Below are 24,712 nucleotides of genomic sequence, written 5' to 3' on the forward strand. Positions count from 1 at the left end.
TGGCTTTCATTTGGGTTTTTTATTAAGACATGGGAGTTTTCTTGGTTTGTTTTCCTAAGGAAGTCACTAAAAAAATATAATAACTTAATTCATAAGGACAAGATTGGTTAAAATCCAGCCTTGCTTGCGTGGCAGCCTTCTGAGCTCGTACCTCTGTTGCTTCCATTAGTCTAACTGCAGGCTGCAGAGGTGTCCTGCGGGGTCTCAGCCTGCACTCCACATCTGTCCATGCTCTCAGTTACTGGTTTTGTTCAGACATTTCACCGTGGCCAGGAAATATTCCCAGCCAGCCGCTGAAAGCACTCGCTCTTCAGCCAAACGGGAGACTTTAATCTGGGCCAATTTCACATGGGTTTAGCCCTTTGTCTTTTGCCTCTTTGTACATCCTTTGGAAGTCTTTAAAACGAGGGGCACAGCCTAACCTGGCCTCCCCAAAGTGCATGCGTCCCGTGAAAAGGAAGTCTCCATCTCCTGGTTTCACCCCACACTCCAGCAGGGTCTTTATTTGTCCTCGCCAGTTCCCACTCTCCCCTGTGAGCTGGAAGACTTTGCTCTTCTGCCTGTACAGTTTGTTGACACCAACATGGATTATGGATTCTTGCTCCTCTGCCTCGTTTGTTACATCTTGAATGGAGCCTCTGATCACTGGAAACAGAAAAAGGACATAAGGAAGGATTACTCAACTCTGGAACCTCGTTCTTCCAGAATAACTCTGGTCCAAATTCAGTCCTATGCAACAAGGCGGTTCAAGGGGAACTGATTTCACTACAGCAGCCCCAGTTTTGGTCCTTTGTTTCTACCAGTAACTGCCAGTATATATTTCTATTTGTTACAGTTCGTATTTGTAACCTGCCCAGCAAACGGCACACACATATTAAACACAAAAATAACTGCATCAGAAAAATAGCATCAACCATGAGAAAGAGTTCTAACAACAAGATACATGGTTAAATCTCCCTGGCAACATACTTTCTGTTCTTCAGCCATTACAGATACCAGCTAATATTAATTTCCCCTTTAAAAAGGGAAGCACAGAGTATTGAAACTTTTGGTCTTTCTTTATAAGTCTGTTTTAGGGCAGCAAGTAAAAGGCTCTCCTAGATGCACCCAAGTTTCTGAACTTCTACTTTCATTGTGGTTGCTGAATGCTGAGCACAGAATGACCCAGGGTGGACAGAGAAGTGCTGGCTGGACAGCGCGGTTTTGAGGTCCTTCACATCATGTCCTCCTCCCTCTCCCATGCACACCGTTCCTTTAGACCATATTCACCACTTGTAGAAGCTGCCAAGTGTAAGCAGGTGTCTATCAGAGTGCACGGATGTCACCTTCAAGTGAGCCACCCAGGGGAGAAGGGAGCAATAACTCACCAAAATCACTAGTGCAGACAGCCAAGAGGACCTCAGTGTCACTGCATGGTCGGCAGGGAGCTGGAGAGAAAGGGAAAGGATTAGCAAAGGATTAGATGGTGGTAAATAAATAAACCAGTATTTAACTTAAACCAAAAACGGGACACACGCATACACGACACAGGGACAAGTGGTCCAAAGCCCTGTCAGGCATCACTAACGCTACAAGAAATGGAGGCTCACCCTAGCCCCTGTGAGATTCTTGTTCTTAAGCAGGAATATGGCTCTCTTTAACACTCCTGCTGGGATATATTATCTAGCAAACGCCCCCCTACTCGCTGCGCTTATGCACAATCTATTTTGATGCTGGGTGCATTTGCAGCATGCTCTGCTCTAAATTCAAAGCTCTTAAAGGCTTTGAAGACCATGTGCCTTTCAAACTCTGATGGCAATGCTTCTTTCTTACAATTCCTATCAAGTGTTGTTGGGCTATTTCACAGCCATTTAGTCTATCACCACATCAAAGATCCAGGAGGTTACAGAGTGGGGGAGGCAAAGAGGGGAGGAAAAAAAACCCCAGCGCATGTGTTTGAGGGCGTTGAGGCAAAGCGGAAACTCGAGCCGGTATCTGCTAGAGCTCAAGCAGCACAAAGACCATTTCCTGTACTGCTGGAAACATTTGGATATCTGCACTAATCTAATCAATGCAAGAATGTGGCTCCTCTTTGTACTCAGCCAGCGATTTCTGAGGAGAAGGTACTGTAAGTCGCAGTACAGATGTTTCTATAATACCCTGTTGAGCTGAGGAATTTGCTTACTATCAGGGTCTGCCCTGCCCAGCGGTGCTAATTAAGTCTGCCCACTGGTGGCCCAAGGATCAGAGCCGCGTCCTTGGCTTGTTGTCATCTCGAAGCAGCACTTGCACATCACTCAGGAAAAGGAAAACCCACCAAGCGTGCTGCTCTGCCTGGATCAGTGCAGGCAAAGGCTGCAGCAAAGCAGGGCTCACGCTGGAGATGAGGCGAAGCAGCGGAGATACAGCATATTCATCACACAGCCCACCATCAAACCCTCAAGCTGAAGCTACCGCGCTTCTCCCCACCCCCAAAAAATGTAGGTTTTGAACCTCAACATCTGAAAACACTTAGTTACCAGATTCCCAAATAGTCACACCCTTCCTCTCACCCCCACCCAGAGAAGTTTATCCATTGCACTAAGTAGATTTAAAGTAGTCTAAACAACACATAGCTGATGCCTACGACACTTAGCTATTAGCCTTCCTCTGTTAGACAACACAAAAGCCATTCTTTATATGTAAGACATGGCAAATCTCTTATTTTTTCCAAGGTCCCAGAAAGGCAGTGATCCAGAAAGAAGGATTATTGAACCAAATCCACCAGATCTGCTCCAGTCAGATGATTAATACAGTGTAACACACATTCTCTTTAATCCTATTAAACAGCAAAATGCACATTTCTGGTCAGGGATATTTGAAGGAATAATTCAAGAAGGTTAAAAAGCTCCAAAAGAAGAGACAAGGAACAGGCAAAATAGTTTTGCTAAAGCATCTGGATCAACTGGGCATTTCTCTTTAGTCAAGTCTATGCCTCTAGGGCCTTTAGAAAACAAGTCAGCCTTTACTGCCCTTCTTTCCCCCCAAAGCATTTCAGCTCTCTTTTCTGTAAAAAGTTTGGAAGCTGTTTAATATCATGAGAAATACAGAGCCAGGCAACATCTGGACATAACTGGAGTACTACAATAAATTCAGTCTGAAGATATTTTTAGACTCAATAGGTTTTGATAGGTGGCTAGACCAAATATTAGACACATAACATCCTACTATGGAGTTGTTTCATTCATGGCGCTACCAAATTCATCCAGAGCATATGCCTCCCTCTGCCCCAATCAGGACCTGAGTTAGAGCAACCAAATGAAGAGAACCTGCATCCCAGCACGAATCCTACAGCATTTTCACATGGACAAAAGCTCTAGAACAAAGCACAGCTGATGGACACCCTCAAAATCCACAGCTGGATTTCAGACAGTTTCTTCGGCAAAGATCTAATAATAAAAAGGCATCTCAGCCTTTTTAAGTCTGAGTGAAAACAGCCTTGGTTTAGATCAGACACCTCTGTAGTTCATCCAACCCCATCAGAAAATTGAAATGACTAAGCCATTTTTGTTCTCAGAAGGAGTGCAGCACAAGCAAGAGCATTTAAGATGAAAAGCAAAACACTTTAAAAGTGGTTCCCCTTCCGTTTAAATAGACTGACACCATAATAAATCAAACTAACAGATCCCCACATACACACAGAACCAAATAATTTTAATTGTGGACTCTAAGCAAAATCCTGCATCCTTTTTAAATGCAAAAGGAAATTAAAAGTGCTCAGCATTGCTCACACTATATCATTACTTATAACCTACTTCAGATCCATGCTGACTCACAGCAGTTTGGTGGCATGCAAGCTTATTTAACAACCATTTACCACCACCCATCACTGCAATACCAGACATATGAAGAACAGAAATCCTTTTCTGTGGAACAACTCCCACATCTGCATTCACAGAGTATCAAATATATCTTGCAAGTGGCAAAACCAAGGTATGCAAGCACAGATGGAAAGCGGGTCGTGAAGGATTACTTTCGAGGTAAATGGACCATTAAAAAGCAAATAACATTCAGGATACAACCAAAGCTTCATTACCACACAGCCTCAGAAAGGAAACAAAATCTTCAGGTGGAGGCAATACCTGCACTTTCTTTTGAATCACAGCCATTAAGGAGTCTGTGTGTTGGTGCCACAAGTCAGTGATTTTAGCTGCAGTTCAGCAGTCACTCATCCCGGGACCTGCAGGTGTTTTCCTTCATCACTAGGTCAAAACAACACACACACCTCAGGATAAAATGGGAAGCATCCTTAGAACTAAACGAAAACCAAAAGCAACACTTCACTCATGTACAGCAGGTGAAGATGTTCATGTGCTGGGCAAGCAGGCCCAGTTACTAAACAAGATGCTGTGTTTGCTGGATGCCCTACTCCCCAGGGATGTCTCAGGCTGCCCAGGTTCTCACATCCAAAAGCAAGTCTGTGAACTTGCAACAGCAACAATATCAACGTCAGCTGCTCTAATTCCTTTAAACTCGATAAGCCAAAGGGCCTTAATTCATACAGCAGCAGGGGAAGGGTGAAAAAAAGAGAGAGAAAAGCAACTTTTTATTGAAGCCCTCTAAAGCCCAGATGCCTATAACTCAACTCCACCGCCGGTGGCATAAAGCCTGCATTGTGCACATCGGCTGCCGACTCTCCTGGGAATGCCTTTGATGGATTTTGACAGTATCCTGACCTGAAGTAACCTGAGGCAGCCCTCTCCCTCCACCCCCCAAGTCCCGTGCCTCCAAAGGCCTCTCTATTCACCTCCCCGCAGAGGGAGATGTAATTACATCATTCCTCACAAGCCAGCAGTCATGTCCCAGCTGCTTTGAGCGATTTGCCCTCTGAACCTGATGTTACCGAGGGGGACATGGTGATACTAACAATAGACTGCACTTGTTGGCCAACAGCTTCGTCAAACCCTTTGCTGGAGGTTGCTGGTCCTCTCCACGGGGAGGCAGAAATGCTCAGGAAGAGAGGGACATGTCCCAAGGAGATGCCATGAGCTCCAGAAGGTCCCAGCTAAGCCAGCATGGAGGAGTTGTCTAGAAAGGATCTACTCATTGTTGAGTTGTATAGAAAGGATTTACTGTGCGGGCGCTGAGGCGCTGGCACAGGGTGCCCAGAGAAGCTGTGGCTGCCCCATCCCTGGCAGTGTTCAAGGTCAGGTTGGACAGAGCTTGGAGCAACCTGCTCTAGTGAAGGTGTCCCTGCCTATGGCAGGGGGTTCGAACTGGATGAGCTTTAAGGTCCCTTCAACCCAAACCAGTCTGGGATTCTATGATCTCCAACACTGGGGATGGATTTAAGTGTACCGTTACTGCTGCATTTTAGCATGAGTCTCCTCTGCCTTGAAAGCTGTGGGTAGGTGTTGCCGTCCCCTCTCTCAGCGCACACACACACACAGACTCCAGTCCTTCCTCCTTTGGTTTGTGACATTTGCACGCAATCCTTCTATCTTCTGAAACCAGGAGATGGGGGTTATTTGAAGGGCAATCGTCATGGTTTAGGATGACAGCTCTCTGCAGGGCACGTTCAAAGTGAGACGTACTGGCTCTGGCTGCAGGCGTCACAGAAACCACATGAATGGGCCTGATCTTTTGAAACATTTGTGTTTCAACAGCCACTCATGGTTACAACTGACCTTACCTTACCCCAAACCCAGCTTCCAACCCATAAGGAAGAAGTCTCCTCTGTCTGTCCTGAATTTTCTGAACATGCTTCACAGCCTCATAGCTATCAAGAAGACCAGATGAACGAGGCTGCGGGTCTCTACACACTGTCCCAAAGCTTGACAAACTGAGCCCAAAAGACCTTCTCCATCCACCCCGTCTGTGGGTAGGCTCTGCTGAACATACATCACCGCTCTGGCAGCACGCACAGGAAGAGAGACGCCCTTTAAGCAGAAGTGAAAATGTTGAACACAAAGCAATTGCAGAAAACCGCTTTACCGAGGAATACCCTTTGGTTTTATTAAGCAGCCTGCATACGCGTGCGGTGTGGTAGAGGTGTGGATGGCGGGGGAGGCGAACAGAGCTGGTTTATCTGTGCTTCCAGTTTCCGTGGCATACATCACCCACACGTCAGTATTTCTGAATAACCCTTTGAAGAGCAGTCAGGGCTTTTAAGTCTCAAAAGCTATTGAGGAGGCCCAGGCAGGGCTGGGGCATTGCTTTCTGTTAGTTCTAAGTTTAAATCTTTTGATTAAAACAAACAGTCTTTTCTCTTGCATGCTCAGCAGAAGACATCAAACGAGTCTTGTCACAGACCAGGTTGATTTAAGCTAAGCCAGCCTGTACTGCAGCACCTCAAGCTGTACCAATGTGGGGCCACAGCAGCCCTGTCTCCAGGATGAAAGCTCTCAGGCTGACATCAGCATTAGTTCATATGGAACAAAAAAAAATAACCACCCACAGCCTTCAAATTCTTGCTGGCAGCTCTGTAATTGCAACCGTCCTGGACAGGGCATCACAGGATGAGTCTCCTTCCTGGAAACACAGAGTGCAGACTTCCGAGAGCAGATCATAAAAATAGAGATGTGGTTTCTCCAATGATGGTGCATTTCTCAAGAATTTTTTCTAAGGCCTAAACAGAAATAGCTATGTCTTAACTGGATCAGTGACTTAGCTGGGAGCAAAGAGTTTAAGGGCAAACGTATGTGCATGAAAAAACAGTATCTTGCCCTGATCCTGCTTCAACTAATTAAAAGTAGAATAAATCCTTGTAATTATTTCTGCCTCAGTTTGCTCAGGCTTCCTGGCTGAAGAGGCAACACTTCTGCCATGAAACAAACCTCTCACAGCTCATATCCCAAACAAAGACCTGCCACTTTGCAGCGGAGCTGGACAAGAATTTGACAACCGCTCTGGTTTACCAAGCATCTCCTTTCTAGATACACCTTCAACTTTCCTCACCCCCTCAAGAAGCTCTTCCTGAGCAAACCAAAACAGCATTCAGTCTCAAAACACTCATAACCCCCCCCAGAAACACCATTTAAACGACATCAATGCATCTCCAATTTAAAATGAACTTGCGAGCTGGAGCTCAGGGCAGCAGAGCAGCATCCAGCACACCTGCATTTAACACAATACCTGCAGCCACGCAGGGAGGGAAAACACGGCCAGATGACACAGAGCATCTCTGCAGCTGGGCTGGAAGTTACTGACACTCAGTCACAACACACAGAGGAGCTCTCTCATCACTCTTTTTGTTTTACAAGGTTTTCCTGTCTTTGGATGGGATAGGATTACATGGCTTTCTGCAAGCACTGCACTTTTTCCAGCCTGTCAGTAGGAAAACGCCAAGTCAGGGAGCAAACATAAGAGCTGGACTTGCGCTGCCCCCAGCCCCTTGGCTCAATAATCCTCAGACACAGAATCCAAAGGGATTGTGCTTCTTCAATGAATAGAAAGTTAATGCTATGAATAACATACCGAGAGAGTTTAGTGCTCTTCTGAAGGCAGAAGAATTCATCCCCATGTTTGCTAAGAAGTTCATCTGAGCCCCTGCTCTGAGCAGAAAAGGCAGCTTAGAAAAAGGATCATGAGCAAGGATCATGAGCAAAGACACAAAACTCAAAGACTCCCTTCTTCTACAGCCAAAACACAGCCAGGACTTGGTACAGGACAAGATGGTGATTCAGCAGCTGGACCAAAATCATGATGCTGCCATGGCCATTCTCCCCTGACCTCTTTATGTGAAGCAGGGATATTTTACCTCTTCAAAAAAGAACGTGTCAACTCCAGTTCCTTGCCTTGGCTCGTTTCTAATGTTCAGTTCAACTTGCACATGTGCACAAGTTTCCAGAAGTAACTTGGAAAATACAGGCACTGGCCAAGAACAATTTAAACCTGCAAATAAGTTTAATGAAATGCAGACTTTCATATGCTGGGGCATGGACTGTGCCAAGAGAATTGAGTTAATACCACTTCCTTCCTGCAAAGAAAGGATAAAAAAAGCATACTGTAAACCTCACCATTAGAGATGCGATGACCTTTGTGTTCTGAGGAACGTGAAGACAAGAGACCGTAAACCAGAAATTTATCTGTTCACAGAAATGTCTTCCAAGAGGGTATTAAAGCCCTTAAGTACCAAAGAAGACTATTTTTGTAAACAGTGTGAGGAAGAGATTTGGTCCTACGCAAGCTCCATTTGCAACAGCTTTCAAAATGAAACTTGGCTCAGCAGCTACAGAGCACGTAAGGATCCGCTGGGACAGCAGAGTCAATGTCTTTCTGCTGTTCCAAGATGCAGCACCCATTCTAACAAATGAGCTGAAAGGTCAGCAAGGAACACAAACAGCCATTTGTTTAAAAATGTAAAAAAAGGAATGATAAAAGGCACAGAGCAGTTTTTATTCAAGCAGCATTAGACACATGAAACTCTACCTCCAGGCCCATGCAGGAGCTTCATTAACCCAGGAGACATTATGAGAAGTGTCGCATCTTCGAGACACTTCTTTCTATCCCACCTCCTCTGGGCTGCGTATTGCTCCATCAGGGAAAAATACTGCCTGTCCTGAACACCACCCCTCTCCTGCCATATGCAGCCAACAGGAAGAGCTCAGTCTCTATCAGACCCAAACTCTGCTGATCCCAGAGCGGTGTTCAAACAGCAGTGCTGGACCCTGGGCTCTCACACTGCTGTGGCAAACCCTGCTACTGGGGTGGGCAGCAATATAATAGTAACAGGAGCAGTGCCAGCTCCCAGCCGAGCTCCTACACTTACCCATTGCATCATCAGCTCTATAAAAATCCTCCGTTACAGTCAAGTCTGCAACATATCGTCTCCAAAAAGCCCTGCTCATCAGATCAGGCTTGCAGTAAAATTCCTTCTGTCTGGATTGCAGCAGCAGAGAGTGAGTGCAGAAAACAAGAAGTGTCTCTACAACTGTGCTAGTCCATGTTCCTGTGCAAGCAGCATTTGTAATCATCTGCTTCCATTCCCCCCCCCCTTCCTAACTGCAATTAAAGAGAGAAGCAGTCAGTAAGGTAACTGCTGGGAATTCCTCCTGCTGTATGTGCACAAGACACCAATATAAAGCCATAAAAAATACATCTATTTGCTTATCTCACAGAAAATACCCCTCTCCTTCCTCAAACCTACTGCTGCTGCCCAACGGGGATTAGGAATGGGAAGTGCTGGGCAGGCACAAGGACAAACAAGTTGCTGGAAGTTGGAGGTGCCTCCAAAGGGTTGAGGGACTCCTTGATCTCTCCTCAGTCCTTTTGACAGGGGAAGAGCTGAACCTTTCCTGGCTGCCTTGGGAGAACCTGCCAGCACAGGCAGCATCACACCTCCATGCTGCCCATCCACTGCCCGGCAGCACAGCACCAAAGCAAGTATTTCTACTAACTCAAAACGCACAGATCTATGGCTTGGCTCATCTCCTCCTAAAATTCACTTAGAAAAAGCTTCTTTTTCTTCCTACAGAAAATGTCATTCCAAAGCCTTGTAAAAGCACACATTATTCGGGTCTAGGAAAACACCAAGCTACAAAGAAAGTTTTGATGTCTTGTTTGGTTTTGTCTCCGATAGCTAACAAAACACTCAGCCGAGATGTCACACAGGGCTTGCAAGGCAGAAAATGAAAAGTAAGGTGTTTTGTACTCCTGTGCCCTGGGGAAGCTGTGCAGACAGGCGCACGGCTCTGGTGCCAGAGCTTCCCTCTGCCCCTGCCAGGGCTATGGGAAAGGCTGGAGCCAGCACCTACTACCAGGCTGGAAACCTGCCAGGAACACAAAGCCTTCCCTCCCTGCCTCCCCATCACTCTCCTTTTCGGTCTGGTCCATTAATGCCTCCTGTGGAGCAGGGGAATAGAATTAAGTAACAAGGGTCTGGTTAAAGTTAAACCCTGAGAGTGCAGTAATGACAGATCAAAGATTAAGTGAGTCTTGGAAAAAAAAGCAAGCAAGAAAAAGCAGCCAATCTGCACTCCCATCCACACAGGTCCTTCTCCCTCTTGTTTCTAGAAATCAAACTCTTTTTGGTGTGGGAGAGCTCTGAAGGAACAAGGGCAGTTTTCATTCTAAAACTGTGTTTATTTGATCAGCCTGTTCTTGAGGATGACTGTGAAGGGCTCTCATGCAGCAAGATCCTCAATGCTGGAACACTGTCCAGTTAACCCCCAAAAAAGTTAAATAAGGGTTTCAGTGTTGTCCATGCACAACAGGAAAGGCTTTAAGATAGACACACCTTTTCTTTCTTAACAGCACACATTTCTTCGTCATATTAAGATCATTCACCTGTTCTACAGAAGCTTGGACCTTTTCCTTGTCTTTTAGATTTCTCACATCCACTCATACATAGATGAAGATGGTGTAAAGCTCCTAACAGTACTAGTGGGGCAGACTTACATCCTACACAAACAGGGATGGATCCTAGGGGGGTTAAGGCAACAGAAAGCCAGGCTCCATGTGCATATCAGCACTAATGATCACTACAAGTCTCCCAGCAAGCAGGGCTTCAATCCAGAAGCATCACAGAGCTTATGCCTGTTGCAGGAATCAATGGCCAAATCCCATACAGAAACATAGAACAGTTTTGGTTGGAAGGGACCTTAAAGCTCATCCAGTTCCAACCCCCTGTCACGGGCAGGGACACCTTGCACTAGAGCAGCTTGCTCCAAGCCCTGTGCAACCTGGCCTTGAACACTGCCAGGGATGGGGCAGCCACAACACAGGAGTCGGAGCAGTGCAGAAAGGTACCTGAGGAGAGCCCATATAACTCATACCAAAAAAATCCTTCCACAAATTTGAATCAGCAGCAGAAGTTCATGCTGGATCAAAGCTGTGTGTCATATGGCGGCAGCTTTTTTAACTCAGTATGAAGCTGCCCAAGGTCAGATTTAACATCTCACAGCTTTGGGTCCAGGGTAGCTTCCAAGTATCGTGCAATATTACAGCGCATATTATGGCTTTTAGAGCAGATGAAGGTGAAAGAGATTTGCTGTCGTGCAAATTAAGCCCCTAACACAGGGGAATACTTGGCCCATGTTTTTCAGTAAGTTCCTTATTCCTCTGGGAAGGTGGGGGGTGGGAAGAGGAATGCGGTTCCCCCGCCCTCCCATCCCTTCTTTAACTACAGCCTCAGGAATTAGCAAACTAAACACTTTTGCAGAGCAAGCACAGAGCATTATTAAAGACTGCCAAGCAACTCCGTTGGATTGCAAATCTGTTTGTGGGACGATCTTCTGCAGCACATAAAGGTCAGAGCGATGCAGAGCCCCAGCTGTCCGGACAATACACCTGACTGCTTATTGGTTTTGACTGCCCACTGAGTTGAGAAATAAGCTAACGGCATTCGTGGCCAGTCTAGCAAAAACAAGCTATATTCTTGCCCCCTCTCCCCTGCAGCTGTGTATTTATCATTGCAGCTCCATTGTCACCTCCTCTGCCCACTGCAAAACCAACTCTGGTCCTGGCAACATCAAAATACAAGCAGGGCCAGAGGAGACCGTTGACAAACTCATTTTCTTGGGGGAAGGAGATTAAATTAGGGCATCCTAATGTTTAGGGGCTTTTTTTCGGTGAAGGCTTCTCAGTTCAACACTTTCCACCTTACTGAGGCTCGGAGCCCCAAAATATCACCCTTGCTCAATTTAGTAACATTGAAGAGCATGTGCATTCCTCAAGCACCAGAACTGCACTTTGAAATCATTTCATACAGGAAGAAACTCAACCAACTTTGCTCTCAAACTCTCTCTCCCCTCCCCAGCCAACCATTCGCAGCAGATCTGACCACTTTTGGCACATGAACAATTATAGCAGGTTTCTAGCTCCTCAAAATTAATCCCACTCCAGGCCCTGTTATACAGCAGCCAGCCTGATCAATTTAGATGTTGACTCACGACACCCAGTTCAGTGATATACCCTCAAAAACTAGCTTAAAATGTGCTTTTTCAGAGACAAAAAGGCTCCATGAATGCTGTTTACTCTTCTGTCAAAAGTCACTTTGTATCTGGTTTTGTATCATCATTTACTATGGGAAAATACATGGAAGTTACTACAGAAGATCCTCCTGCAAGGAGGATGAGCACACAAAGAACTACTAAAACATCATCTCCTAAAGCAGGAGTGTCAAAATGGTCCCATACAAGGCAAATAATTGACATGTATTTTGAACAACTGCATTAAAGGCTGTTTTCTGGTGGCTTCCTCTTAAAACTTGCTGATGATCTTTTAGAGAGAGAAAAAGCATATAAATTAACAGCAAACTAGCTGTGCTGGTGAGCCTACCTTACATGCCACCCAGACAATGCGTACTCAGACTTACAGAACAGATCCTTCAACTCTGCTTTGCTGCTCATTATGCATTTCACCAGCAAATCTTTACTGGAGGAGCACATATCAATCCTGTTCTGTGCAAATCGAACCAGACCACACTTGCTTTGTTTTTCCTGATGGCAGGGGGTGCACTGGAACACACAGCCCTGCCAACCCTGCAACACAGAGCAGTGCTCCCACCCCCACCACACAGCACGATGCCAACATCTCAGATGGGCACCATGACTCAAGCAGAACCTGTGCTGAGCATAAAGGTCATGGGGACTTTCAGTTTAAGTGTTCCAAGTATTTCCATCCATCACCTCTTCTGCTAATGGTGACGATGAGCAGAGCAGGGACTGACCGTGGTTTCCATATTGCAAATACTGGGCAAAGAGCAGGCACACCAGCCACAGCTTCCTGATCACTGGCCTCTGGGACAAAAAGCAAGAACATTTCCACTCCAAAAAGAAGTGGAAAATACTCCAGTCCATCTGCTGCTTCGGGCTACAAAGCTTAGCAGCACATTCACCCTCCAATAAAGAAAAGAAATATGGGAATATGGGAGCAACTAGGGGAAGGCATGACGTTAGGAGCCTATAGACTGCAATGACAACAGCACTCTGGGAGAATACCTGCAGAGAGATGGCAGAGTGGTGCCCCACCTCTGCCAAACCCAAACTGCAGTAAAGATCAAAAGTTAAGAGGGGTGCTTCAAAAACCATTCATTGGTAGAAACACCAGCATAGCCCAAATACTTCTGAGCTTTCTTAATTTCCAAGCTGTTTTCTCAGGCCACTGAATTAACAGCATACAGGAAATAGCTGGATACTGTTCTTAATTAGTTAACTGGATTTATCCAGTTTTGCCTTGTTTTTCAGATACCCACCCAAGTGCTGGATCTCCTATCTGTTAATATTCTCAGCCAGGTACCCAGGATTAATAAAGAAAACGTATAAAACAGTTACTAGAACCTGCACTAAGTTGGTAGATGCCATCAAGATAAAGGGGCATTTTTGTTAAAGTTTGACTTCTTCACTACACAAAAGCGGGTGGGTAATGAAAGAGCTTCCAATTTACCCCTTGAGCTCTAACAACCAAATTACAGACATCTCTGTGAGTGTGCAATAGGAAAAGCAAACTACACAGATTACATAAAGCTGGATCCAGCACCCGGACACAACACTTGAAACACAGACTTTAGGTAAGAAATTAATGGTTGGTTGGGGTGTGGAGGGGGAAGGATTGACTTTCCTCTCCAAAAAGTCTGGTCAAACCTACTGATTCTTGTTGCAGGCTACTTAAGCAGAAGCTGAAGAACTTAAAAAGCAAATTACTCTCAAGGGACATTCACACTTTTCATAGGAATTTAATCCAAGCAGCTTGCTGTGCTGCAAGGCAGACCTAGACCAGGCTCATGTTCCACTAGAACTGAGAAACTCATGTGGGTCATCACTTTTGAAAACCTCTAGGAACTATACGGCCAAATGATGCTTTTGCTGTCTACTTGCCAGTACAGGCAGTAGAGCAAAGAGCCAGGGTATTTTCTTCCAGCACAAGCAGAAAAGATTAGAATCAACTGAATTCAACAACTTCAACAAGTTTTGCTGCTTCTCAAATGGCCTCTGGCCAAAATGTCACAGTGCTTCAGTACTTCAGCTGGGCAAACATCAAGGCTTCAGAGTCTTGCTTGCAAGCAAGAGCTGAAGTTAATGGACCATCAGTGTGGATGGGAATTACATAGGGGTGCAACACAAAACCTAATCTGAAATCAAAAGTACTTTCAGTCATCCATCACTTTGGGTATCGACAGGAGAACACACCCATCAAGGCATCTGAATTGTCAAGGTGACCCTTCTTAGGGACTACTCACATTAACTGGTGATAAGCATTGCAGCATGCTTGCCTTCACCCACCTTAAGACACTACAAACCCCCAGAAATGTGCTTTTTTCGCTTGCTACTATCACAGTAAAAACCTTACCAAATTTCAGCAGTCTGCATTAAAACCTACCAGTACACTATGAATACCTCCTACAGTTAGGGAAGTCTTAAGAGAATGTGATAAGGCAGACTTAGAGCCCAGAAAAGGGTTAAATCTCCAAAATCTGGGAAATTGTGAGACTTCACTGTGTCATTCAACCTTCTCGAGCAAAGGGAAAGGCCAGTTCTGAACCTGTTGTGTCTTCTACTGAATTATTTGCTAGACACTGATTAAGTGGGAAAGAATGACTGTAAACTAATAAAACTTGAGGTTTTCTAATTAAACCACAGGCACCCTGCCAAGCATTGTTGATTTGTTGATGCACCCTTCAATGTCAGGACTCTGAGGACACAACAGGTCATTAAAGTATTAAACAGATGACTTATACTCTTTAATCAGAGCTTCATGCTAGGTTAGGAAGGGAGAGTAAATTCAAGGGCAGAGTACAATAATTATCACCAGGAAACAAACACACCAATTAGGGAAAGCAGAGAGAAGTTGTTAGCAAGTAGTTATTGCACAAGGAAAGGGCTGGATTACTGAGCCCAGCACACCTGGGTCTTTATGATAATCATCTGCCCCACTCTGCAGCCTTAAGAAAACAGTGTAATATCGGTGACGTTCGGTCCTTTGCCAGCAAGTGCTGCAAGTGCAAAGTGAGACCAGGAAGAGTGTGAGCTTCCTCCTCTGCCCAGCGCTGCCTGCACAGCTCAGCTCCCATCTGCAACAGCATCTCACGCCTTTGTCATCTCTTCATACGTACTGCCAGCTCTGCTGAACTCTTGTCAAACTGCAACCGACATGAGCAGGCTTGTTTTTCCAGTGTGCAACTGCCAAAAAACACTGTAAGCCACATTTGAGAGCAAGGGACCCAAGTACAGTTGGAGAGACATGCAGAACCTTAAATCCAGTTTTCAGCTCCTTTAAGGTCAGCACTTGCGTCTGGCTTGAGCCTCCTCTCTGATGAGGGAATCACCAGTGATTTCAGTCAATGGGCTGTAAACTTCCCCTCCAACCGGAACAACTCAGTAAAGGGCACTTCTTTGGAGGTTTCACACAATAACTAGAAGCAGCTCCAGAAGAAAGAAGGTCCACGAATGGCAGAGAGCCCTAGATATATTGCTCTGTAGAAGCCTCACAAGGCAGCTATTTGGCAGTTTCCCCAGACATATAGATATTTATAGGAGAATAAAAGTGCTCATCTGACTGAGTAGTGGAAAGAGTCATGTATGGCATTTCCATCGTGTTTTCAGCCCCCGCTGCCCCTCCCCAGTCTGGGGATCCAAAAAAAGGCAAGAGAAATAATTTAAAGTACAATAGAGATCCCTAGTTTGCCCCAAAGGCTCTGCTGATGAACTATTAAGAAGCTTCTTCTGTCCAAACAAGACACTTGGAGCACGAAGCAGATAGCCCACCACATTGTTTCATAAGACAGCACTGAAATTCAACCAGTGTCTGTTACAGCTGAAAATACAGCAGTCACAGAAAAAGTGATTTAATATGGCTATCAAAGAGGAAGGCTGTAATTGGATGCAGTTCTCAGTTTGACTTCGGAAAGTCTCTGAAAAGCAGTTCCATCAGCTTTAAAACTCTCCCCAAGATTTTACGTGGAACGAAGAGCACTTAGTTCAAAAACACAGCAGTTTGTGCTGGCTTGTGATGGAAAATATGGCAACAGCAAGTCCCAGGGATTTTAGCACAGCTTGGGAGAAACCATATCTACGTGCAAACTAAAACCAGTAGAGGCAGGCAGGATTTCTCATGTATTGTTTTACTATATGCAAAAACAATTTCAACTTTTTTGGGGAAAACAGGTAAATATAGCTCTTTTCCTGGTAAGTTTAAGTCACTTATCACTACCCTGCCTGTGTCTCCATCCTCAGCCTGTCAAAGAAAGAAGGACTTGAATCTGAGAACATTCTCCAAATAACTGATTAAACAATGTATTTAATGTCTTCTACAATGGAATTTTACTACATAGCTAACATTCTGCACAGCATATTCATCTTTGCAGAAATGATCTTACTGGGAAAACAGCTCTGCAGCAGACCCCCTACTTCTTTTGCAGCACTGGTAAAACATAGAAGCAGAGACGTCTACTTAAAACACAGAACACTCCATAGTAAGCGACAAGTTGCAAACACAGCAAGAGTAAAGAAGACAACTTCCATATTTTAATATTTGTGTTTATAGGTTTTTTTGTTTCAATGGCAAACACGCCATCTATCAGTTACTGGGGTTACTGCATTAGCCCTCAGCCAAGTTCCTCCTTGCTAAGAACTGCTCATCTCAAACGAATTAAGATCCATACAACAAAAAACAGCCACACCTGAACTGGTGTGCCAACATCTAAATGCTAACAGGGTGGCGAGTACACACGAACATACAAACTTCTAAACCCAGAATCCTGTTGTGGAAGAGAGCCAGGGGAAGGGAGAGGATGGGACTCAGCTCTGCCATCACTCACCCTGAAAAAGGAGGAGGGATGCAATGCCTGGAAGATGCAGGTGCAGTTTAATTAAGCCACACTGCTGCTTATCAAGTATGAACTCAGGCAAAGCATATGGCATCACTACCACAGAATCTAGACAGCCTAAGTATGGTGTCTTAGGCTCACTTCACACTGGGTTTTACCTGGGGTCAGTGTGCTGGGAGGACTCTTCGCCCTGCAGCAGGGCTGCCTTCACTCCCTATCATTTCAAAAGAGAAATCTGGTAGCCATTACAGCCTTCCCCCTTAAAATGCCTAAACCCTGAAACCTCTCTTAATCATCTGGGATATTCCTTAGGCTATTCTGGACATTTCTCCTCCTTGGTTTTGGGGATAAAAGCTAGAGGCAATGCTGAATGGAGATGCATGAACCAGATACACCTATCTAAAGAGAACTTCCCTTCCCCCCCACCATCCTCCACAAATGCTAGTTTTTCTTCTTCTCGAGCCATTTAATCGATTAGCACAGTTAGGTTACACCTAAAGCTATTGTTGCCAAATGGTATTTAGCTTGCTATTTGGTATCAGACTTTAAAGGCTTTGTAAGCTCTTTCAGTTTGTTCACTCCCCCTTCCTACAAGCTTTTCATTGGTGTAAAACTCCTCCCTACAAAACTTGCTTTTTGTAATGGTTGAGAAAAGACAACACTAGCATTGTAAAAGTATTGTCATGGTGTTGAAGAGCTCTGCCACAGCACAGTAATGCTCAAGAGTGTAATAAGCAGAGCTGAGGAAGGAACACACCATTTTCCTTGTTAAAAAAAAAAAGCAGCAATAATTAGGTCAGCAAGTAGCAGTAGTTGCAGAGGGACAAAAAAACCCAAGCAAAAGGAGTTCCTCCTTGTTTCAATGTTTATTATTCAAAACATGCAGCGGGGTCTTAAAAACTGAGTAAAAAAGTAGTTAGAAAACTGTTACAGCAAGGCTCGGAAGCCCAGTTCACACTGGAGTTCAGTGCAGGGTAAAGCCAGCTCCTGTGATTCACCCCGCGCCTGCAAGGGGAGAATCGTTCACCATGTCGCCCTTAACAAATCATCTGGAAGGCAGCCTACGCTACCAGCTTCCAAAAAACAACAGCAAAAAGAAAACAGAAGAAAATTAATTCTTCCGCAATAGCCTGTTTATAAAACATGTCCTTAAAAGCACATGAAATTCAGACCCAACACTTCCCCACTCACTCACTCAGCCATCTGTTATGCATCCAATATAGTACGTGAAAATACAAGCAGTATCCTACAACTCACCAGAAACTGTGTGCAAATCAGATGCTACCCCCTTGCTCATCAGCTCGTACTGGAAGCCTGTAATCTTCCTGCTAATGTCCTGCTGAGGAGTGGCCTCAATAAACAGGCCCCCCTGATCATAGCCGAAGCAATACACTTTACTGGGGCTGCGATCTCCATCTCGGACCAAGAGTTTCAGTTCTCCAGTTTTTTCCAAATAAATATTTGCTCCTGCAGAGTCCTTGAAGGGCTTTATGCAAACAGTCAAATGTTTGTAAGAGGCAGGTGAAGTATTGGGTCGCAGGTTGACTATGAGTGCTCCCGTGGGATACATCCACTCTATTGACCCTTCCGAACAGCGGAGGTAGACCTGTTCAACATCCTTCTTGTGAGACTCGTGAGTTAAGCCACTGGGGGAAGAAAGAAAGAGAAAGTTAGAGAAATGAGAGCGCTGGTAACGTGACTGTCATAACCTCAAACCTTCAAAGACCCACATCAACAAACGCAGGAAACCTATGACACTATTGAGTATTTGCCCATCCTGCTCAGCAGCACTCAGAAGTGCTTGTCTCTTCCAAGACTGCAACCTTAATATTAGGAGACAATCTTAAATCATCTCCCAGAAGAAAAAGTCAAACCACTAGTAACTGACTTCAAAATGAAATAAGATATAAGCACTTGATCAAAAGCAATTCAATTAGAACAGCCTCAGTTACTGCCCATCAGCTGAGCTGTGGCAAATGACTTGGTGCATACTAAGTAAAGCATGTACACCTGAACTCCCTTCCTGGTGGCTTAAACCAGCACCTTCTCCAGCTTCACAGATCGGACTCCACCTTTTCTCTAAGTACTTTGTTCCCCTTCCAAGTCTATATTCCCAATGGATCTGAAACTGGGAAGGATGCCAAGCTCACCCTGTGAACTAGAGCAAAGGGATGCTCTGGGTGCTGCTGATACCCTCTGCCCCAGCTGGGCAGCCCAAGTCTCCAAACTGAGAGGTAAGGAGAGAAGACACTACAGTTCCCAGTCATAGCTGGGGAAGCATCGAACTATGCTGCTTTCTTCAGCATTCCTGTTCCCTCTCTTCTCCCCAGTTAGGTTTAAGTTTAGCTTGTCATTTTTTTTATTGCCCAGCTTTGATGGGCTGCAAGCAGACACACAGCTATGGATATGCAGCAAAAAAAGAGAACATGTGCCACCATCAGTGCTGTGCCTTTATGAGCACCATGGCCAAGAATCAACAGCCTTCTTGAGAGCTGGTGATCACAGAAACGGGATAGGAGGACAACACAGAGATCCCAGGGCCAACTGCCAGTGAAAGGAGATCAAACTGCTGTGCTTGGGCAGGATGACTAGTAAAGCCCCATGACTTGTCTGCCAACAGACTAAACTGGGGATGGCTCTAAACAACCCTTTGTTGCCTGTTACTTGATGCTGGACCAATCCCCCAGGTTCTTTACCCAGAGTGACTCAAATCACTACTAGGACACTGCATGCTGTAGGCACCCAGTTAAAAGAAGAAGTTGTGGGGAGCCTGGTTTATTGGTTGCAGTATTTGGCCCACTAGGTAAAACCCCTTTGGTCCCAGTCCCTGTCTTGTCACAAACCTATTATGCAAGTAAGGGCAAATCACTTCACCACCAAGCTTGTTTCTCCTCCTACGCTTTGCGCACCTAGCTCCCAAACATAAGCATCTTTTACTCTCTGTAAAGCACCACTCAAAACAATACTCTTCAACACAGCTCACGGGTCTGCTTTGCGACACTTTAGAGAACTGCACAACATTCCCGCTTGTAGGCAGATGAACCAAGACAAGGGAAAAAAAAATATAACTGAAAAGGATGAAGTGACTCGTCTGAGGTTGCACAGGAAATCTGTGGCGAAGAACGCATTTTAGTGTAGTGCAAGTAATGACAACAAGTTCTGGTTTCTCCACAGAAACCTCTAAATACACAGCTCCCCACCCCAAAGATATATTCAGGTGCTGAGCCTGGTTTAAATTCAAGTCAGCATTTAGAAAGTAACAAGAAGCCATGCGTAAAAGAAGAGGGGGGAAAAGCCATATGGTTTGCATTTACTGTTGATGTGACTCATTATTGTGAGTGTCAGTGTGACCCATTCAATAGAGGTTACACGACGAAGCTCAGAAAAAAAAGTCATATTTAATAACAATGGTGCCTGCAAACATGTGCTTTTGAACTATCTTGAAAGCCACATCAAGAACACAGATGAGGGGAAAAGAGGGACAAGTTTTTGACCTTTAGTCTCTTGCCCTCAAATTCAGTAGTACTTAACACATTCAGGAAACTTAACGTGCAATGGGATATTTCAAGTTGACTGTAAATCCACATCTGGTCCACAAACTTGGTTACACCACAGCGTGCACATGATGCCACTCAACAGAAAACACAGAAGTCTGTTTATGTGCAAGCAGTGAGTAGGTAAAAGTCAAGAGTGTAAAGCTTATCCCTCAGCAAAGGGGCAAAAAACTGCCCTCACGCATCACTCGTTCCTTCTCAAGATATCAAAACAAGCAGTAGAGGTTTTGCAGGACTCATACTGGCAAATTGCATGCTGAAGCCTGAGTGGTTAAATACAAGGAAGATACCAGGGGCAAAACTCTGAATTCGTGCAGTGAAACTGCTCTTGCAAGTGATCCCAGCAACACTGAGGCAGTGAATTTCTGCCAGGGAAAAAAGCTTTAACATTCATTTTGTTCAAACGTTCATGCTGTTCAAACAAAACCAGGGTGGACTCTGAAATTATCTTCTGAAAGCCAATTATATCCCACAGGCAAGAGTGATGCCATTAGACAGATACATCAAGCACAAGTACCTGCACACATTAAGCCATATAATAAAGGATGACTCAAAAGCAGATTTCAAAATACATGCTTGCATTACTTAACAGCAACCACCATCATCCAGTAAAACCTGTCACTTTGCTTTCTGTCCAAATGGCTTGTCACCACATTGAGGGATTGCTTAGCATTACGTTTAGTTTTCACCAGCCAGTCGTCAGATATACCATATCCATAAAATAATGGAGGTCCAGGAGCCTTCCTCCCCATCCCCAAGCTCATCTGAGTTTTGTTTTTTTAAGTACATGGCAAGGAGATAGGGTAGCTCTTTCATGCTTACAGTGATGGATGAGCAATCCATCATCCCTTTCAAATCTGTGCTGTTTATTGGAACTTACATCTGTAACAAGTACTACTTCCTCATACCAGTCCATGAGGACATCCTGACTCACTGCATTTGTCTTCTCATTCTTCTCCCTTTCTGTGGTTTCAGCCATCCCCCTGTGTCTGCCCTGGAAGATCTATTACGGTATCAGTGCAGTAAACTGGTATGCTGCAACAGGTGTTATTTAAAGAAAAAAGGAGCAGGATGAATATTCACACTACTTTAGCTATTTATTCTATTACAGATGCTCCGAAGAGCCCCAGAACTACCAATGTCCTCCCAGCAGCCCTCTGTGAGCACAGGGAACTTTTGCTCCTAACTCCAAGTCCATCTAGAGAGCATCCAGACTTCCCCAGAGCCTCCACTGGTGCAGAAGGTGAGATGGATGGACATAAGCAGCCACATCAGAGCTGAATTCTTGCTCCTACAGCCTACAGTCAAAATTGCCAGACCAGCATATTCTTAGTGCGTCACTGAAATGCTCTTGCCCAAAGCATCAAGAGGTCATTGCAGCATAAAAACCTGAAGTTACAGCAAGAATAATAACCAGACACACACTACTGGGAAGTTTCTGCTTTCTTCTGGACACAGCTTTCCTGGAAGCTCTCTGCTAAGCTGTTTATTAAGATGCTGCTATGGCCTACTGAGTGTACTTAAATTGCAGGTGTCAAGCTGTGCATTGCATCAGATTTCCTTGGAAGTGTGGGGTATCTACAGGAATCCCAGTGAAGCTCTTCATCCTGCTCCAGGGTATGTCACTTCTCCACAAGCTAACGGGGGAAAAAAATCATATCCAGAATATTCTGAGATTGTTGCTTTTAATATAGATGTGTATACAAAAGATGAGGAAACACCTTCAGATTTATTGTAGGAGGTGACTAGACTCTCAAATCTGCCAGCACAAGAACCTCACTGTGGGAACAAAGACTACATTTTGGCATTCCAGCTCATAGGGCTTTCAAAGTTAGTTGAGGTAAAAAAACATCACATGACTTCAAAACACTATATTCCACATAAAAATCCTTTCTGACCCATAAAGCTATTAGTATCCACATTGAAATATTTAATTAGAGGGTATTTTACTGGTATACCAAATTACCTTTCCTTCCTTCTCCACTGCTGGTCTTTCAGGACAGAGCAGATGCTATTTAACAGCCTCAGGAGTGCCAGCATTGCTGACGACACCTGTTTGCTACCAGTAAGACCAAAGCCAGCCTGGTTTACTTTATCCCCTCTCAAGACTCTTGTCCACCCAGGCTCTGGGACTACCTCACTGAAGTGAAACCACCCAGACTGAACCGTGTAGGAAGACAGCTTGTCCTTCCTTGTGCCTCCTTCCCTGCACCTCCAACAGCATTGTCATGGAGTCATCACCACTATAGCTCACCAGAGCAACAGCAGGTCAGTGAGTCCAAGCTTGCACCATCAGTTCATCCCAAACTCAGTCACAGAAAACGCATCGCCCCCTTAGCTGATATGGGAGGCACTGCTTATTCCAGCCCTGCTCAGATGGCATGGGCAACCACTGCTTGCTCAAAGAAAACAGGACAAAAATAAGAAAGAAACAAGACAAGACTTGCCATCATCCCTTTAAAAAACATGCTGTGGCACCATGTGGTAAGGTCCAGGTGAGTATATGCAGCTGGGATGCTTAGGGAGGAAAGCAGGTACAGCTTTCGGGCTTGTGGGGGGGCTATGTGATGGTTCCTAAAGCAAAATGATACAATTAGGAGTTTGCCACAGAACTAATAGGGTTTGGTCCTGATCGAACAGATTCACCTTCAGGAGGATTCACTGTGATTAGCTACACATCAACTGTAAAGAGTCAAGAAAAGTTCAGAAAAGAAGTAAATACCAAGCATCTGCACATTTTGGACAGTGACAGATAAGAAATTACTACGGTGAAGATCAATCCAGCTGTTTCCCTTCCGTGAATTCTCCCTACTCCAAAATACCAATACAGGCTGCCTAAAGGTTTATTTTTAAAGCAAGTCAGATTTAAGCAGAACATTAGAGTCCAAACGTTTTACACTGCGAGGAGAGAAAGCCCAACCCAGCAACACCTGCCTGTTAGCACAGTCGCTTCTTTAAAAGTAAGAATAGTGGAGGAGGTCACAGACCCAACCACACACGCTAAACTTATTACAAGCAATTAAAGGCAAGATAATTTGGGAGATAAACACTTGAGAACTGGAGAGGTTTCACAATCCGTGCAATTAGAATAAATCAGGAGAGAAGCCGCTGTGCCAGCTCCCACTCCCAGGGCTCAGCATCATCTCCATGTCCTCCACGGGACGGAGTGCGGGATTATGATCCCATCCCGGGAGCAGCGGTGACACCAGGCGGAGGGTGCGGGGCTACGACGGGAGCGCTCCGCAGGTGCAACGCACCCGGGGCCGGCCCCAGCAAGCCGCGGCAGCCGGAGAAGCCGGGCCAGAGAGCCGGGGCCGGCGGACACGCAGCCAGAGCTCGCCTGGCCCCACTGATTCCCCGGGCGCGGCCGCCGGGAAGATGGTCGCGGGGTGAAACTTCTCCGCGGCGGACATGGCACCGCCCTCCTCCTCCTCCTCCTCCTCCTCTTCCCCAGCCCCCCGAGCCGCGCTGCCGGGCGGGGGGAGCCCAGCCCGCCCTGGCCCCTCCATCCCTCCCGCGGCCGCTGCCCCCCGCCGCTCCGCGGCCAGCGGCGCCGGCCCCGCGGGGTAGCGCGGGGAGGCAGAGCCGCGCCAGCTCCTTCCCCGAGCCTCGGCCAGGGACCGCGGCTCCCTGCGCCGCTCTGCAGCGGGAGGGCTCTCCCTTTTGTGTTCGGCACCAACTTCTTCCCCCGGCGGGGCGGGGATGGACGTGGCAGCCGCCGCTCGCCCCCCTAAGCCCCCCAGCGCGGCGAGATCTCGCCTCACCTCCCCTTCCAGTTGCACAGGTCGCTGGAGTACTGAGCCGCGGCGCCCAGAAGCAGCCGCAGCCCCAGGAGCAGCGGCAGGAGCCCGGCGGCCGGGGCGCTCCGCATGGTCCCCGCCGGCCCAGTGCGAATGCGGTGCAAGGCGGCGCGGAGCGATGCAGCGGCGGGAGCTCGCCTACATGGTTGAGAACGGAGCAACTACCCCATGCCCGGCTCTACGCTGCGCCGCTCCGACTCAGCTCTGAAGTTCGGAGGAGCGGGCTGAGGTCTCCAGCTGAGGGGCGGGGAGCGGCCCTGCCTCCCTGGGCCGCCCGCGGGCACCCAGCTCCGCCCTCCCCGCCCGTCCCTCCTCCCTCCCTCCTTCCTCGGCGGGGCCGGCACTTGTTGCAAAACGCGGCGCCGGATCGGGAGCTGCGGCTGCCCCGTGGGCACTGCTCTGTTCTGTTCGTACCCTGCCGGAGCGCCGCCTGCTCTGCCTGTCCTGTCCTCCAGTGCACGGGGCAGCGGTGATGGCTGGCAGGAGCAGGGGGTTTCCTTTGGCCTCCCTGCGGTGGGTGCTGGCCGTGACCCGCACTGCGGGGACAGCCCGTGCCAGCCGTGCACCGCGGTTCCTCTGCCCGCAGCAGGTTTCCACCTGGGCGCGTTGCTGCGTGCGGGGAGAGGGGATGAATT

At 46.4% G+C, this 24,712-nt stretch overlaps 1 protein-coding gene across 1 annotated transcript; it reads right to left on the reverse strand.

Moving 5' to 3' along the window:
• On the reverse strand, positions 1-24,155 carry METRNL (meteorin like, glial cell differentiation regulator). The gene is made up of 4 exons (XM_080629683.1): positions 24,042-24,155; positions 17,981-18,369; positions 1,368-1,427; positions 1-645 (listed from the first exon to the last, which is right to left on the reverse strand). The coding sequence occupies exons 1-4, from the start codon at positions 24,146-24,148 to the stop codon at positions 329-331; spliced, it is 873 nt and encodes a 290-aa protein (XP_080485809.1). The 5' UTR covers positions 24,149-24,155; the 3' UTR covers positions 1-328.
• Between the last annotated feature and the right edge of the window lie 557 nt (positions 24,156-24,712).

This window comes from Psittacula echo, assembly GCF_963264785.1.
Source record: "Psittacula echo genome assembly, chromosome: 14".
Taxonomy (NCBI): Eukaryota; Metazoa; Chordata; class Aves; order Psittaciformes; family Psittacidae; genus Psittacula; species Psittacula echo.

Bases quoted from the DNA above. Each gene is read 5' to 3' on its own strand.
- METRNL (XM_080629683.1), bottom strand. From the start codon at position 24,148: ATGCGGAGCGCCCCGGCCGCCGGGCTCCTGCCGCTGCTCCTGGGGCTG. The intron at 18,370-24,041 runs GTGAGGCGAGAT...TTCTTCCCCCAG, and splicing joins CTGTGCAACTGGAAGGGGAG to TGGCTTAACTCACGAGTCTC. The intron at 646-1,367 runs GTGAGTTATTGC...TTCTGTTTCCAG, and splicing joins TGTCTGCACTAGTGATTTTG to TGATCAGAGGCTCCATTCAA.